This window comes from Cheilinus undulatus, linkage group 16, assembly GCF_018320785.1.
Source record: "Cheilinus undulatus linkage group 16, ASM1832078v1, whole genome shotgun sequence".
Classification (NCBI taxonomy): Eukaryota; Metazoa; Chordata; class Actinopteri; order Labriformes; family Labridae; genus Cheilinus; species Cheilinus undulatus.
The window spans coordinates 23,171,127-23,192,285 of record NC_054880.1 but is presented as its reverse complement, the minus strand read 5'-3'; the positions used below and the strand labels follow the sequence as shown (position 1 = coordinate 23,192,285).

At 38.2% G+C, this 21,159-nt stretch overlaps 1 protein-coding gene across 3 annotated transcripts in view; it reads right to left on the bottom strand.

The window, feature by feature from the left end:
- Positions 1–21,159, bottom strand: part of trps1 (trichorhinophalangeal syndrome I) — a 176,849-nt gene that overhangs the window by 134,560 nt on the left and 21,130 nt on the right. For all 3 annotated transcript variants that reach the window (XM_041808723.1, XM_041808725.1, XM_041808724.1), the window contains exon 2: positions 14,379–14,799. In XM_041808723.1, coding sequence (XP_041664657.1) covers positions 14,379–14,391 — 13 coding nt within the window. In that variant the 5' untranslated portion in view covers positions 14,392–14,799. The remainder of the gene's footprint in view (positions 1–14,378; positions 14,800–21,159) is intronic.

Below are 21,159 nucleotides of genomic sequence, written 5' to 3'. Positions count from 1 at the left end.
AACAGAGCTCGCCTAGTCATTATGGCTGATATACGACCAATATCTGACTTGTTTGGCAGCAGACATTGGCGCTGTAAAAATAATAAGTTAAATGGCTTTTCTATTATCAGCCCAGTCTAGACTGCCAAGGTGAAATATGTCAAAGATGAGAGTCTTGCAGAAGTTGGAAAATGTATACTAGGTGGGGAATTAGAAGTGATTAGCCACAGTCTAGCTTCAGTCCTTTTGTATTTCTCGTATTGACTGAGAAGGTATCATGTGCGGTATATATTTCTATCCAGTGGGCAAAATAATCACCTTACAGAGCTGACTGCAGGTCTGGAATTAACAAAATACTTAATTATACAACTTGGGATGTGCACGAGCAGCCAACTAAATGATTAAAACCAAATTCCTTAGTTGAATTATGAGAAAGTTAAAGAAAGTTTTTCATTATTTCAGGCCCATAATCCTGGTCAAAAATTGTTTAAACTGTAACAGCCTGCTACTAGTGGTGGCTCAAGTTGTTCAACGGCTACTGCCTTGCTGCCAAAATGCTCTTAAACCCTCTGAGCCCTCAAGCAATTCTTTAACAATCCTCTCTCACCTGGACTTATCATCTAAAAATCCTTGTAAAACATGATTCTTCACCTTGAAGAATATGTGTGCAGCAGTAATGTCACTTGAATATTTAAACAGTAATGGGACTATAAGGACAAAAGAAAAAACTACACAGAAATTAAAACTCAAGGATTCTTATGTGTGAAACACAGTAAACATTGATGAGTGAGAATTATTTTGCAGAAATGTGTTCTTCCATCTCCTGGGGACCAAAAAGTGCAAAAAAAAAAAAATAATAATTCTGTGACAAAATATCTTCAAAATATTCACATATTTACAAAAAAGTCCTTGCACTTCTTTGTATTGGCTCTATTTGTGCCATTTTTCAAAGCAGTTCCTGTCTGCAGTGACACAGAGGACCACATCACAGGCTCTCTGTCTCTCTTTCTCTCCATTATGAGCTGTTCAGGCCACTCTAACAGGATCTGTGCAGTCACAGTTGAGTGATTGACAAAGTCTGATTAGACGACTGAATAACCTGCCATTGGTTGTCACAGCACGTCACAAGCATTCTGAGATTTAAAAAAATGGCATTTAGCATTAGCTACTAGCATCAGAAACAATCAAGAAATTGATTTAAAAATGGATAAAAAGTTGCTAAATACTGGAGTTACTGGTGTGGATTCAATCTTTAAATACCCCTCTATCCATTTGAAGGGTGTCATTAAAACAGTATCATGGCAGGCTGCCAGAGGAACAAAAGTAAGTGGCTTTTATTTATGGGTCAAACAGTTATTTCACTTTTAATATCCTGTTTCTCTTCTTGCCGTATACGACAACATCAGTCTCAGAGAGTTAAACCGATATCAAAAATTGCTAACTGCTAGAGGACTGATAGTATGCCATAGGAACAGTGCAATTTAAGATTATCTTAATCCAGAACACGGTGACGAAGTTATCCATAGGCTATATCAGGTTATAATCCCATAAATGTGAAGCACTGAACGACAATATTGAGCTCAGGAATGTGGACGTTTACCTGCAAAATGTCACCTATGAGACTAGACTCAACATGAGAAAATATAAAATAAGTCTGAATTTTAGGTATTTTTATATTGAGATTCCCCAGCAGGTCTGTGACAAAGATCAACGATCCCCCACTTTATGCATTGACACTGGGCCCCACAGTGATAGAATTCTTGTTTCATAGTGTGTCAGTTAAATATTCAAAACAAAATTACAGGAGGAGCACACAACAGGAGCTCCACATACTCTGACATGCACACTCTTCCACTCTGCCAGCACCAACATTTATACCTCTGTTAAGCTCTTCCTGCCCAGTGGAGGAAGGACTTCATCTGATAGTTACACCTCAGTGATATTTACACAGACAGCAAATATTAAACATGCATACAACCAAAGGTTGCCTGGATTTATTAGTGGTGATGAGATTAAGCTGTAAAATTGACATATTGGTATTTTAAATACAATGAATTGTGTCATATTTCTTCACTTTATGCCCAGCTCAGACTATAGGGTGTTTTTGTGTTGTTTTTTTTTTTTTTTTAAAGCATTGGAGGCGGAACAAAATTCAAACACTTTACACTTTCTGTCTAGAGGTCATGAGGTGTCTCAAAAGTGTCCTCCACAGGATAAATTTGACAGCTCTGTGGCATCGAAGGCAGGGCAGGCAGGTCCTGAACCCCTACCATCGGGATGAAATCCTGCAGTCTGAGCTAGCCTTAAGTCAAGCAACTGTAGCGGGGCAGCAACAAGATACTACTTACCCTAGCATCACTGCGCTCTGTGATGTAAAATAAAGGACATCAGTTCTCCTTTAAATGTCTCCTATCTGTGTAAAAAACTTGCAGAAAGCTTGTCAAGAGTAATCTGCATCTTGTGATTTTTTTTTTTTTTTACGGTTTCCTTTGCATTTTTTAAATTCACAATCTGTAACAAGTCCTTTTTTTCTATGTTTCCGCCAATGTTACCAACCAGAAGCTCCTTAATTTCTTTCAAAATAAAAGCAGCTTTTATCCAAATAGGGTGTAAATACTAGTTTAAAACATTACAAATGACAAAATCATAGCATAACAATGAAGAATTTGGTCGAGAGATTCTCTTAGCATAATAGTCCACTTTCCCTGGGTCTCTTACAGAGTAAGTAACTACACCATAACAGTTATAAATCCCTTCTCTGAGTCAGCAGTTAGGTGTGCTGAATACCACATTATTTGCCGATGGCTGATGTATGTCAAAAAGGCTGATATCGGCTAAAGCCGATGTTAAATCTAAACTCCTGATTTTGCACCCTTGTATTTTTATCAGTGTATAACAGCTTTTATCATTGTCTTTCACAGATTAAGCACTTTAAAGCTGTCTACTACCTTTAAGTCATGGTTTCAAACCAGTGTGGCAGAGCAGCTCTAATTTTGATATTAAATCTAAAAGTTGTGATCAGACTATCTCTTTAATTTAATATCAATACGGTCAATATGGATTTCAAAAACTTCTTAGAGGTGTAAGCTAAATTATTGACTGAAACTGTGAGAAACTATTGAAATTTAGTGATTAATGGCAGTTACAAATTTTAATCCTATGATAGCCCAAGTAAAAATTCCCATCTGAAAGGGCGATGTAAAAGGGGCTAATGATTTTAACAGCTGTCCTGAAGCAGTGTCTTACAACAAAACCCAGACACCACTTAAAAGTTTTCTTTAACACCATATAAAGGTTATGCCTACTAGTATATATTCAGTCTTATGTCTCTCAATAGATCTCTTTTTCTAAAAATCAATTCAAAGCCACAACTCCAAATTTCTATCAATCTTTTTCTACCAATCTTTTTTTAGTAAAGATTACTGTTTCAGCTTTATTTTCAGAAGAAGTATCTACTATGATGTATTCAAATACCCAGCAGTTACTGCAAAAGTTTTCACAACACAGAACTATTCATGTCCCATTACGGATGATTGGCTCTGAAAGGATTCAGGACTCAAAGTCAGCAGTGTTTGTTATTGCAGTCAAATGTATCCAAAGGACTCAAAGCAGCTGGAGTCAGAAACGTCCGTTTTCCAGGTCATCTTACTCAGCACTGATTTGTTAAGACCAAATAAGTGACTTCTGTAAGACGTGACGTGCAGAAAGATTTCAGCGGTGAGTCATCTAACGGTCTGCGTGACTTCCCTTTATAAGAAGCAGGAAGATAGTGCATAAATAGTGCATGAAAGTAGTTAACATACTTTTAGTGTCCCTTTGTGATCCATTGGAATAAAAGATGAAACCCGCATCCTCAGATATCAAAAATAATGTTTCTAGAAATACACAAACAGTATTTGGTAATAGAAATACTCTCTAATGTTCCTGTTGGCAACACTTGTTTCTTCTTGTTTATGTTTGATGACAATTCAACCCCCTCATCAATCCACACAGCTTCGCTCCCTCTGCTCTTAAACTGGCAGCGCAGTCAAACAAACACAGCAGTCTTCTGTGAAACCCACTGCAGCATGGTGACTCGCTTGCCTTTGACTGGCACCTGGACCTGAAAAGACTACCCGTTGGAACTATCTGTCAGCCCCCAGCTACTCTGTTTTTATTGTTCTGGCAAGTCGTCGTGATGCTGCCAGGCCGTCTGGCTGCTTTAGCTCCTCGCTCTGGCTGCTAGCTGCGGCACCATCGCTAGCAACTATCCCGTCAGCTCCCAGCAGCTCTGCTCTGTCTATCGTCTCGGGTAGCCGAGCTGGTGCTGCTGAGCTGGCAGCAGCTCTATCAGCAGCAGCCTGAGGTCTGCCTTTTCTTTGTTGCATTTCCTCAGAGGTGGACTCTGGCTCACACTAATCTGCATAAATGGTGACAACATGTTATAAAATATGAAGTAATCCATGAAATCTGCCGTACATAATTGGAAGTCGGATGATCTCTGTCAAACTCTGCCTATGACATCTGGATATTTAAGTCTGTCTGCTGCTGTCTACTCGCAAGAAGTACTATTATCACTCATACTTTTACGATAAGTATGCTGTTCATGGTTGTTATCAGTCATTTGGCGCTTCTATTATTTTCATTGCTCCTGTATTATTGCGAGGGAATGGTGGCATTTATATCAGGCTACATGTGCACCATTGGCTCACAACAATCCATGCACGAACTGGAACTGATTCATTCTGTTTTCTGTTAGTCACTATGTTCTTCTTGGCTCTTTTATTGTTGCCATTAAAATTTTAAACAGTGCTTGCATTAGTGAAATTTCAGGGGCTGCCTTCCCAAATATCACTAGTGATTTTAAGGGATGAATACATGAAAGTGGTTTGTGTTTCTTACTTTTTCCCACTTTCTTGGCCAATCAAATTTTTCAGATAGCTGTACATCAATAGGTCTAGAGAAGGTTTTCCTTGTTGCTCATCCAGGTGCACATATATGGGTAGATTAGTGTTAAGTCTCTGTAAATAGTATCACAAAAAGACCGGCCATCTTTGTAATGCTGCTGTTACTGTGATTTGGGGTAGTATGAGTAAGTAATGGATTGAAAAACAAATGGTGTTACAGATAACATCTGCATGTGCTTCCTGTTAAATCATTTCACCCCTATGACTAATATACAGTGAAAACTTTTGCGCTATTAGCACAGTGCTACTTCAAGTGGAAATACTAATAAATAAATAAAAATAACAGGGTTTTACACAGAATCTTTGTTAATAAAAGTAGCCACATTAGAGCTGACTTGGCAATAAATCACATACCTCAGACAACGCTGTGACTGCAGACTGATTTTTCCTTCCAGACATACCAGCAGCAGCAGCACACAGCTGTATAGCTCACCAGCATATGGATTAAATAAATACAGTCTGCGCTGAGCTTGTTAACACTTGTTCACTCGGCTACAACACGCCATTGTAGCCAAAACTGAGCACAAAAACACACACCCACATCTGTGCACACCCAGAAGACACACACATATGCTGCACACACAAAAACACAAACAGGTAGCCTCACACACAAGCAAACATCCTTTAAGAGTCCATTTGAAGGCAAATGGGTGTAGCACAAGCTATTGTTGGAGCAAGTAGTGGCATATACGCAGACCTAATGGCCTGAGAAATACACACAGGCATGCACAAAGACAAACAGACCAAGATAAGAGGGGAAGTTGTGAGAGTAATGAAGCAAAACGAGGGATACAAGCGCATTAGTAATAAACCGTTCCATACAACATACAAAGGTTCAGATGTGTGGAACGGTTTTAATACATATCTAGGCCATGTAAACTCTCACCAAAAGGGAGTAATTCTGTGGTGAAATAGCCCTGAAATATGGAACCACTAGTCCGGGTGTAGTTTTCCTCTGGCTATGTGGTCAATTGCTAACCTAATCTGATTAATGGATTCCAACCCCGACTCTGCTACAAACACAGAAGCAGACATGGGGGAAGATAAATTAGTTGAGGCTATGAAAACTAGGTTAGGTCCATTGCCCCTGCTTTGCCTATTTACTGTTTTTAATCGGATTAATGGATATTTTTTTTCCCCAGAAAGGCTGGACAAAAAAGCACCTTGAAAATCAGTGGTGGAAAATGAACACACCAAAACAACTAATACATGCCAGGCGGTTTAAACCTGTCCCTACAGACAAACTAAAAGGTGGATTGAGTGAACATTAAAGTGTGCAAACTCTTGATAAAGTATAAATTCCTGCAGCAGGATGAATTAAAAACAAATAGGACAGTCAGTTTTAACATCATTACAGGGAAACTTCTCCCTGATAAGAGTAAAGTAACCTCTTTTTCATGTTTAGAATTATCTGAACATTCAATCCACTACAGGTCTGGAAATTAATGGTTTAGTGTATGCCATTTTTTTCTGCATTATAGTTGACATTTCATCTAGCCAGCAGAGTACCCTCACTCAGCCAGTGCTATAAGATGTACTAGAAGCTGGAAGCTAAAATTGGCAACAAGCTCCTGCAACATTATACCGACTGATTATCAATCACTGAGCAAATCACAAGCCAACTTGGGGTGACTGTGCTGAGTGTTGGCACTCAGTCCAAAATTTAGTCAACTGTTCCCTTTCAATAAGAGGCAGGTCTGGACAGTGTCTGCTGCCAGACTTGACAAGGATTTGGGGACAAAATTTGGGGCCACATCTGGGCTGAGAATGAGATCCGGATAGCAGCCCTGGGGCTGGTTTTAGTACTTAATGCTGCTTGGAATCAGTCCAGGATTCAGATAAGGTATGTTTATATATGTAGCAATGGAAAGTCTGTCATCTTAAATGTAGGAGCCAGTAATGACAAAGCAGAGGTGCTGTGGGTGGAGCAACTTTTACTACCTAAGTACCTTTGGCATTGAAAGACAAGTTGATTATTAGGTAGTGTTTCTGAAATACACAGTGCTGGCATGTGGCACACTACTATTAACACCATATATTCTATTAAGACTTGGACACAGTACATTATGATTGTTTTAGTTCAGAAACTAATATCTGTATTAATTGTAGCAACTTCTGTGGTGCAATTATCGAATCACTGACAGCATACTGTCATGAAGAAAAGAAGACGATGACAAAGGGTAAAAGAAAAAGGAGAGACATATCTGACTGTGATGAAAAGAAGGCAGGAGATGAAATGTAAGAAAATAATCTAACATCTAATTCAGTGAATAAATACATGTTAACTATATTCATGCAGAAGCTTTCAAAAATAATTTACAAAGCGCTTTAAGATCACACAAATGTAAAGTGGTAAAGACAAATAAACAAATTGATGAGTAATAAATAAAGAAATCCCCATCCCAAACACAACAAGCAAAACTGAAAAGCAGTAAGAAAATTCTACAGAGACTCAAGAAAACAGGAAAGCAGCGCTGGTGCCGCTACAGCTCAACACTGCCGTGTTACAAAGTGGTATCACTGGTGCATCATTGGATGATTGTCTTGCAATGTATCAAAAAGTAAACAAGAAAACGTTTCACACGCTGTAGGGCTTCAATGTCTGCTTGGTTTGGATGTGCATTTGGATGTGCATGATCATGCCTTTCTTTGCAATTTATAAAGAACAGAATCTCTGTCATGTATAATATTTATTGTGGGCCTTGTATGTATGGTACTGCATTTTACTGTATCGTGTAGGGGTGGGAGAAAAACTCGATACACCATAGTACTGTGATATTTTGTCTGGTGATATATCATATAATATCGTCTTGTCCTGTTTTTTTTCAAATTAATTGCAAATATGAACTGAAGTCTATGATTATGGAAAAACAAAATCAATTGTTAGGACAACTGTTTGTCCAGGTTGGCAGAGATGGTCATAGAACAGGACAAAGTCAGTACAACAAACTGCAAGCAGGGAACACATGAGATGGACATGACACATGAGGTTAGCAAGAAGTGCTACATGAAAATAAAATACAGTCAAAATATGACAAACATGAGGGCAAGGCTAATGCTAAATCAGCTAAACAGTGAAAAATGGTATGGATTGCAATGTATCACAATGTATTGCAGAATGTTTAAAACTGCAATAATATCAAATTCTGACCCAAGTATCGTGATATCGTATCGAGGGACCACTAATGATTCCCACCCCTAGTATCGTATCATATTGTACAGTATCATATCATATTAGGAATGGGCAGTATGGTAATTCCTTCTACCGAGGTATTAAAAAATAGCCACGGTATTGCTTCAGTTACCGTCATTAAGACGGTGTCATGTAATGAGAACAGGTTTTTAAATAACTGCCTAGAAATATGTGTTCCCCTCCACCAGCAGCACCACTGCCAGCGTGTGAAAATGCTTTAACATGACAAATGAAATCCTGCTTATGATTTCATTTCAATTTGGCAAATGATGAAGGTGCTCATGGCCATACCACCGTATTTAAACTTGTGCGCTGCGTGCAGCGGCTTGCTCCCTGGCATAGTGCTGGCACAGCGGTGTGGTCCTCTTTAAAGTCAGAGTGTTTCAGTGCACTGCTGGCTGTAATGTGATCCACGGTATTGTGAGTTTAAAAAACATGCTAATTCTTCTTTCTGTGTGTGGAACAGTGATGAGAAATGTTAACATTTAGGCTATTAATAACCACAGGTGCTGTGTGCTGCAGCAGCAAAGTTGAGCATAATTATCCCATCAACAGATTTTAAAAATGTCTGAACGTTTCTAAAGCCCTTTTCTGGGACATGTAGATACAGTTTATCAATATTTGTAAGTTATTTAAAACTCTAAAGTAGTCCATAACCTTTTATAAGCTTTCTATAAAGTAAACTCGCTCACTAAGCTGCACAACACAGATATAAGTAATTAAGGCTGATTTTTATCTGTTTTGAAGCACACGGGACATTGATTCACACTCATAGATACTGTACAATAACAGTTGTGGATTTTTATTTTAATTTATCCTCATACAACAGGGTAAAGATGTCATAGGTTATCACACAGCAACACGGGGAGAAAGAAAATTGCATTATGCGTATTATCCCATTTTATCATACTGTGTTGAGTCATATAATAATGTGTCATATCAGATTGGTTGGAACTATCATATTGCATAATACTGTGAATGGAATCATTTCATACTGAACTGCATCATATATCATATTTGTATCATGTAATAGTGAGTGGCCCTGAGATTCCCTGCACTAGTGTTCACAAAAAAGCTTTTCTGCCTTAATAACAAAGAATACCAGAGTGTAAAAGGACACGTACATCCTCACAGCTGTCACTTTGATCTTTGATTGATTCTGTGCCCTTTGAATGAGTGGATCATTAACAAACCAACAAATGGAGTCATTAATTGCCTTGACAGCTGGGAATACCTCTTTTATTAATCTTTGTCTGAATTATTAATAAGCCTTAATTGGAATTAATCAGAATTAATAGTTGTTTGGGATTTTGGGGACAAGGAGGAAAACCTGCAGTGTGTGTATATGTGTGTCTGTGTGAATGTGAGTGTGTAGGAGGGGCAGAAGGTAAATGCCCTCTGAACAAATTGATGAATGACTCTTCACACGAGAACAGAATGAAACACTGACACAAAAACCTACATGTTCCCTGTGTTTATGTGCAAACTAAAAGTGGTACATCCGGCTGTGAAGTCATGAGAGGATGAGCTCATCTGATGCACAATGAACTACCTGTTGACCCATTTTGTGCAAATAGGTCAATATATGGCTATTATCATGTACATTTGTGGCTTTTCTCCTAAACCTGAAGCATGCCATAATGTGACTTTCTTTGTTTTTGTGCATCAGGATGAAAAATAATACAAACAGGCACAAAAAATGAGAAGTAGACAGCCTCAGAAGAGCAAAACTCATTTGTGTGGCACTACATCACAGGAGAAACCCGTAAATGTCTCACTAATGTGTGTTTGTGTGTGAGAGTGTGTTAGTGTGTCGCATGAGAGTCAGACTGGCTTTTGGGCCTCTCTGAATTGTCTCTACTCAACATTCTTCAATTTTCTTAAACCCTGAAAAAAATCTGCCAAATATGACTTGTCCTCTCACATCAAAGACATCAAAACAGCACACAAGCACATGTGCACACAAGCATACATGTGTGCAGCTAAAAGCATCCTAACATACACACATGTAGAAACAGTTGGACACATACAAACACAAACCACAGCTAAAAGCATCAACCAACTCAAAGCAATCCGCCCGTGGAATAACATCACCAACAGAGCCAACATACCACATAATGAAAAACACACAGACAAGATGCTCACATATGCTCACATTCAGTAACAGTAAGAGTATCATACAAACATGCTTACACTCATTTCTGTAACCTTGCAAAGCAGACATACTGGCCAGATTCCATGTGTGTCATCAGGCAAACCCATCATAATGAACTTGACAGACAGAGTGTTTCTCCAATCACCTTCCAGGAATTTTTTAAAAAGTCCTTCCCTTCCCAAACCTTTCGTACGGGAGGTTCCCCAGATGAATGTTAAATACATCCATGCGATGAAATATGAAACAGTCTATCTGGCGTGTCAGGGCATAATCAATGCATACAAAGAGAAACTAAACCAAAACACACCGCATGTAATGTTAAACATTGCAACATAAGGAAGTAGAAACTGCTACTGGAAGCTGATGTTTTGTTGCTGTACCTCGTTCATATTTTGTCAGGGTATAAACGGAAAATCTGACTGCTTTTTAAGACCTTTTTCCAGACCCTCTTCATAAATTTGAAGACTCTATCGCATCCTCAATATCTAATCCAAGACATTAATAACACAGCTAGTATACGGTATGTTTTGTGCCAATAGAAAGACTGTGGCAACAAGGAAAGTAAATGGAAGTAGTAATTTCTATTGTGGTATGCAAATTAGGATTCTTGGAGAATTTTGAATTTAGACTATGACACAAAAAAACAGGTGCCATGAAAATTCTTTTTTTTTTTTTAATTTAAGCAGCCTAAAAGTAGTTCTACCATAATCTATAAGTATCTATTTAGAAGTTTTGCACTGCAGTTTAAGCTAAATGGAACAGCATACATTTTTTGAAGTTTGAAGAAACAACAACACAAAGTATAATTGCCCATTTCAAGACATTTATAATACTCTTAATTCTGATTTGAATGCATTTCAGAACTACAACCTTTTCACAAATGCTATAAAAACTTTATAATATATATTTTATAATATATATAATATATATTATAGAGCTTACAGTCCTACATTTAGACTTTTTAATACTTTTAATACTTTTAATTATGGCTAAATTGATAATCAACTTTTAATACTTTTTAAGACCTCGTGACCACCCTGTTTGTGGTTTTTTACTTGTGATGGACCATGATTGATCTCTGCCACAGTCATCCAAGCTCCCGCTATATCATTACAACCACTCTACACATTCTTAAATCTAGAAGAAACATGGTGCCCAGCTCCTCCCACCTTAGTGGCTACTTGTTATTTTGAATTAAGAAGTCTTACAACAAAAACTCCTAGTGGTTTTCAACCTTCATTGGTACAAATTATTTTAATTGAAGAAAACAGAATCCTCACACCACAGCCACAAACACATTTTGCTGCTTTTTCTTTAAAGAGAAAGAGCTGGCATCATCACCAACAGTACCAGTAAGGAAAGTCAACTAATCCTTTAAAAAAAAAAAAGGCAAAAATGTCTTTCCATCAAAGGACAGAGTGAACAACAGCACATATGCCAGGTCAAACTGATTATTTAGCTCTGCAGAAAGGAGATCTCAAATTTATCCAGTTTGTTTTTGAGAGAATCTAATTCTTTCCAAATTGTTTCTGTCAGTTCAGTTAACCACAATTTGATAGTAGAAATTTCTCTCTTCTTCCAAAATAGAAGAATGAGTTCCATTTTTAAACTTTCTTTGCCCCCAAAACCAAGGCCAAATCTCAAGTCAAACCATACTCATATCTAATGCAAAATATTGTTCCAGCATCTTTAACAGTTTTAAAGTTGTAGTGTGGTTGAAAAAACTCCCATGGCTCACCTATATACTTGCCTCAAGGCAGTCCAGCATGCCTCAGCACAGTATTTTGGAACAACAGCCTTACGGTGTATTTACCAAACTCAACCCTGTTTTGTTTGAAAAATAAATGTCATAATGAGGAAGAAAAGCAGTTAAAAGTGGCCTTCACGGTAAATGTTGCAAGCTGCTCACAACTTACAACTAGAAGGGCCACTTTTAACCACTTTTCTCCCTCATTTAATAAAATTCTTCCATGAAACAAAAATGGTGGTTTACTGTGTAGTAAATTCACCTTGTGTAGCCAGTTTTTATTGAATGGAGTCCTTTATTCAAAACAAGAAGCAAGCAATAGAAGTGGGCAGAGCTGAGCAGTGTGCCTCTATTTGTCATCTTTTGTTACTTTTTGATTAAGAGCCCTGCGGTGGCGGACTTTCCATACTGTGTGTCTGACGTGCTGTAAAATTACATTCCTGAAACTCAGCAGCAACCCAAAAGTCTCTTCTCAGAAAGCAGAGCCACATTGTTGGTAATCGTGACAAAGAAAATGTCACCTAGAATGTGTTTTACTGTTTTCTTGAACCACAGCATAAGCAGTCCAAAATGAAAATCGTTGACACAGCAAGAAAAAAAAAAGTGTGAGAGAAAAGAGAGTGCAGAAAGCACTTCAGCACGTGTGGTGACGACACAGGTGTAGGAGGATAACAGCAGGCTGGAAGTCTTGTGCACTCATTGCAGCTGATGATGGAGGGAAAACTGAAGAAGTCCCTAAACACATTTTATCAGCATGTCAAATTCACGGGTAGTAAAAGTCCTGATGCAGCAAAAGTGCATCATGCTGAATAAAACTGTACTAACAAACAAAATTACACACTCAAACCAGCACTGAGTAAAGATTTGTGCATGAACAACAAAAAATACTGATAAATAACTAGACAAAAATACTTACACTACTAAAACAACAATAACATAATGCTCATTCAGATATTGTTAAAATGCTTCCTGCACCACAAACCACTGCAGCTTTGTGCACACACTTAACATAACCTCAGCTGTATTTATTTGCATTTCCTGTAGTACAATGAGCTCTGTGTTTGTGTTTAAATGCATGAATGCTTAAGCAAAGGAAGCGTTCGCTTCTGAAATTCAAAAAGTAAAGACATAGCCAAGTAACTGAATTGTTTTCAAAGTTTAAATAAAGTTTTACTTTTAATTAACAGACTAAAATGCATCATCGTGCTGTAATTGCAGGCTCACTGACAGTGAGAGATTTGCTTCTGCAAAACATTTCTGGTGTTTATCACTTCCACTGTAGCCGTGCAGTGAAAGCTAGCAGTGGTTGAAAGCAGAAAAAAGCATTTCACTCTTCAAACAACAGGTTTATTTGCTACTTTAATCCAAGAAAATTCTAGTGTAGTTCTAAATAAGGTTTGCAGTGGAGCAGGCATGTTTGAGAAGCAGGTAACATTTAGCTTACAGCAAATCCGAGCATAATGTCAGAGATTTAACATTTTCCAAATGGGAAAAATAATCACACCAACAGTTTAATACCACTTCAAGTCAAGCAGCAAGATCAGACCGGAGCATATGGGGAGCATTTTGAGTCAACACACAGTCACTTCCTCCATCAGCGATGACTAAGAGTGCTTTTTCATAATGTATCTCAGAGCAGCAATGCTCTGCAGAAAGAATGCTTTATCAGTAATCTCAGCTTGTCATTTAGTCCCAGTAAACAATCTCCGGCATCATAGCTAAAGGCAAGAATGCTAATCAAGTCAGACCAACAAGCTGGTCGAGGCGGGGAGGCAGAGATGCCGCAAGAAACTTTTATCATTTTGCTGAATGAAGCATGTAGTTCTGTTCTTTTTATGAGTTTATTTTTTCCAAAACTTTGCACCAAAAAACTCTTAAGCACGCCCACAAACACATGCACACACTAATTATCTCAGATAATGAACAAAAACATTTGCAATTAGCATAATAGGATTGTATTAATCAACATAAATTTGAGCAGTGTTTCAAAAAGAAGCCTTATTCTAAAGGACGAAGTAAGATATTCCATGATAAAATCAAGTAAAAGCACTGATTTGATTGAGCTAAAAGAGAAACATAATTACTCACAATTTCAGATTAAGGCTGTAATGATCAAATATTAACTGCTTTGTAAGATAAGCTGATCAAAGTTAAAATTATATTTAAAATAAAGGCACAATTAAGTGATCAAACCTTTATTTTTGTGCATTGCTGCAGCCTACCAATATGATTAAATATTTATTTTAAAAATTTATTTCTACTTTAGTTTTTTGTATTTATTCATTATGCCAATGATGGAGTCTTAGTATAAATTAATGACATTCTCTATTAAAAGTTGGATTAAAATATGACTCCTACCTCTGCTGTTCATCAGGTTATATAAACATCATGACAGACTCCCGGCCTTGGCATCAGCTCTATTGAAGCGGCTCTAGTTGACCCGGCGTCGTGGCGCTCTCTCCAAACGTTTGTCTACTGGCCTTCTGTACTCCACATGGTAATGGGAAGCAAAAACAGGTGTCACACTAACATCCTTCCATTTTCATCATCAGGTCTGCGTAACTCCACACAGAGCCATGAACACCAGGGAAAAAGCTCCTTAAACTCCTCGTAGCATCAGCAGGGCTGTCGCTCCTGTGATCAGGCTCTCTGTAGCTCCGTGTAAGAGGTACTCTGCAGGCTGGCCCTCTTGCTGTCCGGCCTTTTTTTTTTTTTTTTTTTTTGGCTCTTGTTAAGGTCCTCAGTCACGCCTGTCAGAATCCACCATCACCTTAACAACCTGGAAAAATGACAGAAAAGTAAATAATGTTAGGAAGAAGCACATTCTGCAACTTTTACTGGAACCTATTTGGGCTGGACTCCAGACGTTTTTTGTTCAAACTTTACGTCTACTGAAAACAATCCCGCCTGGTTTTAGACAGCCAAATTGATGGTCTGATCAAAGGTACAAAATAAGCAAAATTATTTAGTGCCCTGCTGAGACCGCGGCCAGACAAACTCTCTAATTGTACCAATTTTGTTTTATCACCATAGTTGACATCTGACTACGCCTTCCACATGTGAAGGCCCCAGGATGAAGCTAAGCCACAGATAATGTGTTGTTAAAAAATCTTTAAAAGATGCTTGTTTTACCAAAGAAGAGCATTTCTTTGATCACAGAAACTTTTATTTGAACATACTTTCTACTTTTCATTTTTACATTAAAAGTTGACCTTCATGATAATAGATCAAATCGCTCTTACAGAAAAGATAGAAGTTGATGCAGTCTATTAAGTAAATATAGCTAAAATACAACATTGATGGTAAATGACTCACATAAAAACACATTGAATCAAGTTTTTTTAGTCCACAGTGCTGCCAACAAATCGGTGACAAAAAGCCACTAATAACACCACAAGGAATTCATTCAAATTAGAAAACAATTACAGCCTGTGCAAGCAATCAGAGGCAGCCCAAACATCTCTCTTTCTCTGTTTCTACAATTATTATTCACTTCATTTCAATATTGATCGAGTCAGAGCGACTTGGCTCATCAATGAGCAATTTCCAGGAATAAATAAATTAATTCATTGTCGCATATTAAGCCTCCAGCTGCTGTGACCGTCCACAATTGGATTTTCTTTATTCGTTAATTCTAGTGCTAAATGTCTCCAGTTCTCAGCTCCCCCTTTTTGTTGCCCCAACCACAAAAATCACCCCACCCTCTCCTTCTCTCTCTCTCTTTCTCTGTCTGTCTGTACCACTCCTCTCTTGCTCCTTCTCTCTGTGCCACCTCTTCTTCTTCTTCTTCTTCTTCTTCCTCTCTCTCTCTCTCTCACCACAAATCTAAATCCGAGTTTGTATTTATACAAAGCCGGTACTTTGGCCAGTCTGAGCTGCTTGTGTGTGGATAAGAGGGAAAGTCTTCACACACTTCCGAGAATAGTCTAAATTTGGCACTATCATTTATGAAGCCATTGTTACGCCTTCCTTTGGAAATCCAAGGCTACCTGTTTTGCAGTTCACCTGGCCTGCTGCGGTAACGACCACATCCAGATGCAGTTTTAACTCTGTTTGTACTTGAGACAGAACATTAACACAGCAGCCATATGAGAGCCGGAGTGTGCCATTATCTGAAAACAGATATCTGCTAGTTGAGAAGAAGAAGAAGAAAAAGAGGGCTGCTGGCATAAAGAGTGCATCATGAGTCACGCTGAAATTATGAGTCACTAAAAAAAACCTCCCATCTTTAAAACAGTCATGTATTTGACGATGTAAACTGGGGTTTCGGCCATTAAAAAGGACGACTTGTATTTTCCAGAGGGATGATAGATCATGCAGGTAACGTGGTGTGCTCGATGAGAAAATGTCACACTGAAGGAACAAAATCTGGCATTTTGATACTGTAAGAAGGCTTAATGCAAGCATGCTTGGGACCCATTTTAATACTGATACTTTTATCCAGGCTGTAAAATATTAGCTGTAAAATAAGAGGGAATGATTTCAGCATGTTTACAACAGGAAAAGAACAAGGAAAAGAAAAGTTGTCTTTTTCTCAAAGAGAGTAAATATTTCCCTCCATGGAGCTCTGACTCACTCACTCAATCACTGTCTTTACTCTGTTTTTCTCCTTCTTCTCCTCCTTTTCATTACTTCCACTATCTCTTTGTATCATTCTCATCTCTCTCTGATTTCCACACTCAAGTCCATCCTCCTTCTCTCCGTTTTTCCCATCAATCACAGCACTCTTAGTCATTTTTATAAGCTTCTTCTTCTGCCTGTTTTTCTAACTGTCATTACCGCTAAGACCCCCCCCTTTCCTCTCCACTGCATCTTTCCTCAGCTGCCTCCCTCCTGCGCTCCGACCCCCCTCTGCGAATGTGTGTGGTCTGGTCCGACTATAGACCGTTACATTGTCCCAGACAGGTTGGACTGCGCCACTAGCCGGCAGACGAGGGAGCGTGGGGGGTGGGGGGGGGGTGGTGGAGTTGGAGAGCAGCATGGCGAGGAGGTGGAGGGTAGGGGGGGGTTCCTAGTGAATGTTTGTTTTTCTGTTTCCAATTTGGTCCAGCCCGAGGAACTCCACACTCCGCTCTGACTCAAACACACCATTCATGACGGCCTGACGTACATGATTACACACAAATAGCTACTCACTAGCTCTCACACACGTCTGAATGTCATACACACATGCTGTACTCCCTTTAGAGTCTTTTCTGTTATAAAACACAAGCCCTGTAATCTATTGTTGTGCTCTTTTATTGTATGGTGATTTGTTATTTCTAATGCTGTTTCAAATGACATGGCGGTCAAACTAATTACACTTGCTTCTTCCTATTTTTTCTGTCTTTATTTTTCTCCTCCGTCCCCGGGAAAATTATTTTCTTTGAAGGGGTTTTTTTGATGTGTCTTGCTGGGTTTTCAGATTTTACATAGACAGATTTAAGCTCCATAGTCCACCAATTAGAGCACAGGGAGTTTATTGTTTTATATTCAGCTCAACTGTTCTATCTGAAATTGATTATTTAAGTCGGCTTGGATTTGGGTAATTCAAACAAACATTGCCAGTCTTCTGGGGCTCTAATACACCTTTATGTCAAATCTTCACAAACAAACCAACCAGAAGATGAGGACATGTTGCTCTGATGTGTGTCGATTTGTTTTTTTGCTGCAGTTTGGTTCCACATTCCATCAATTACCCATCGGGCAGACAGGAAACCACTTTGTTTTTTTATTCAAAGTGCAACAAAGGAAAATTATAGGTTTATTCAGTTGTTTTGATTGTTTGTACTCTAAATTCACAAAGCGTGACGTAAAGTCCCTGTAGGAGAAATAATATAAAACTGACAAACAAGCCAATCAGGAGCAGAGCAGACAGGACTGGCAAGAGGGCTTGTTTGACTTGATTTTAAAAGTTGATTTTTGGCAAATCAGAGTATAATGTAAAGAGTATTCAGCAAAGCTCTACTTGAAGATAACACTATCTAAGCAGTTACTGCAAAATCAAATCAGTTGTGTTGTTTTGAATATCCCAAATACATCAAGCTGTGTGTTTGAATATATATTTTTTGCTTAAAAATCTGTATGGAATTGTTCTGCATATTCTGAATAATGTGAAGTTATTCTGTGTGCCCTGACTACACAGACAGGCAGTAGTAGGTCCGCCCCTTTGACAGAAATCATAACCATGATGATGTTGACAGGTAATGACTTAACAATAATCAAACACAACTCATTGCTGATGGCCTGCTGATTTGCATCTAAGCACACTATTGGCTAACTGCACTCAGGTTGCACTGCCCTCTTCACTGCTCCCTCTGCATGCCACTTTTTTGCAACCCTCCTCCACCCCAGCTCCTCCTTTATTTTGCTTCTGTCATTCTGTTGTCACTGATGCCTGCTCTACCATGGAGTTTTTGCTGCTTCTCTCTCTGCCTTAGGCTTGCCTTGGGTGCACAGGAAGATCAGGAACGTGTGCTTGTCCTACTTGATGCTTTCCAAGCAGGCTCATGGAAGGGCAGGGGGATCCCAGAACAGCCACACTGCCAGATATATATAACAGAAATAAAGTGCAAATAACCGTGTACTGTAAAAGTGCTATGATAACTGCTAATAAAGAAAAAATATTCAAATGGCAAATCGTGTGTTTCTTGACTGAAATAAATTTGTCATGTTGCTTTCAGTGACAGCCACAATCATGAATGTTATTTAGCTCTTTTTCAGACCTGACACCTCAAAACCAGTGGTCCCATATGACTGACTTTTTCCCCTTTTGTCAGCTACTAGTTGCCTTTTAGTCATGTTCTTTAGCTCTCTCACCTCAATCATCCTGTTGTCATGATCATAGAAAACAAACTGAATTTGAAACCTGACTATGTCTGAGGCAATACACAGGTACGCCCTTTGCCCGCAGTTGTTTACTTCTTACTACTGCAACATGGATTTAATATCAAAAGCAGAATTTAAAGGAGAGGAGGAGGCTAACAGGCAAGTGGTGTTAATATGGAAAAACTAGGTGTATGACTGAATTTGTTTTTTGACAAAAAAAAGCAGATTGTGCATAATTTGAGTGTTTTATTTTCATATTTATATCACAAATTGGCTCACTATGTCAGTTTAAGGAGGTGAAATGTCTGACTTAAAGTTCTGACAAAAAGTAAGGACTTTTATTGAACTAAAATTATTTGAGTTGTTATGACTAAAACTACAAGAACTTTAAAGGTTAAAGATGACTAAAATATGACCAAAATTTATAGACATTTTAATCTGAAGAGTAAGACTTAAATTGCCAAAATTAACGCTGCAGGCAACACGTCTGTTTCCCATTATCCATAAAACACACTGTAAAAATACTCTTGAAATGTTTCATAAAAAGAGGCTAGAGGTTTACATAAACAGCTAATAAAATCTACAGAACCAATTGTTTCAGGTCATCTATTAAAAACTGAATCCAATAGAGCAGTAGTACTCAACTGGTCAGGCCTCAGGACCCACTACTTCCTCCTTAAGAGAAACTGCAAAACTTTTAAAAAGTTTAACCACTCTAATTTATCTAATAAAAAAAGTTACAGTTTGTTCCCTAAATTGGAAAACATCCTTACTGGTCAGAGACAGGGCAAGAAATGTTTAAAACACACATCATTACAGAAGCATGTGCATGCATTTATGCTGTTTTACATCATTTTCCAGAGACAGCCTGAAAATTTGGTAATTTCTCAAGGACTTTCTTCATTACCTTGGCAACATCAGCTGTGTTATCCAAAGAAAATGAGACAAACAAGTTGATTTAATTATAAATTTACTTGTTATCACAGGAAACCCTAAAAAACATGTATGAATTTACTGTATCTACTTAGGGATTCTGTACAAGGATTTTGGCCACTTTCTTTTCCTTTGCAACCACTCTTGGGTCTCGACCCACCACTTGAGAACCACTGCGATAGAAGATACAGCTGTCTGTCATTTAAGGAGAGGAAAAACATGCAATCTTTATTGATCAAAAAAGCCTTCTTAATTTTTGGTCATGAAATACTGCCACTATATCTCCCAGAAGGGACCTCTTTAGTAAACAAACCCCAGAAATGAAAATAGCTACATAAAGAATATTTCAATTCTACTCAATATTTCCTTCTGGCTGATACCAGAATACTTTTCAAATTTCGATAAAAAATGAAATGAATCAAACCAGCAATTTAAATCAGCACTTAATAGTGGATTTATCTTCACTGACCTCTATGACTTGTTTAGATTTATATATGTTTCAAGCAGAAACAGCGTATGAACAGCCTTGGTTTGACGAGTCATTGCTTTTCTGTGATAGTAAAAGAACATTTGGAATTTTAAAATTAAAACATAGATAGCATTCAAAGACACCGATCTGCACTCTTGTGGGTCTGTGATGTTTTCTGGCCAAACTTAAAAATAAAAAAAAATGTTGCAAATGTTTTTGGAGGATATTATTCATTACGATTTTAGCTGCTTCATTCCAGTTTTAATATTTTTTTCCTGCTGGTATCTCTGATGTCATTCAAACAAACTTAATGATCATAAGCTCCTTGGTTTTGCACATTTTAACTAAAAAAGGCACAACAGAGTGCTAAAATCATGCACCACAGCTGTAATGAAGCCTTTTCCTTAATATTCTACTTCAAACATTCACCTTCTCCACAGAGATTCTGCCTGTTGGGGAGATGTAAATTTTCCCGGCCTTTAGAAGTAGTCAGCTGCTATTTGCACGTGAACTAAAACAACAGCGCTTTATCAAACTTGTTGGGAGACAAGCAAACATTGTTATAACAGGATCTCTCTCTTGCTAACACTGTCAGAGACCTGGATCAACCAGATCTTTCAGCTGTCGAGATTAAAGCTGGTAAAAGGTGTGGTCTGCTCTTTTCATTACAGCAAGAAACACCCAGAGCTTTAAAGTGTGACTCTAACACAGCTGCATGTGCAAGTTACTGGCACACTGACACTTCCCTGTCAAAGTTGTGTTCCTCTTATTGGGCCTTAGTGCCTACTTAATAATCAAAGTTATGATATTAGTGCACTTCTCCCTTGTGGAGGCTGAATTTAGAGTATTTGTTTGATGAAGCAGATCTGAAGGGTGAGGCAGTGTTCATTGATTTATGTCAAAATGCTGGCTGTGCGGTTTCAGAATAAT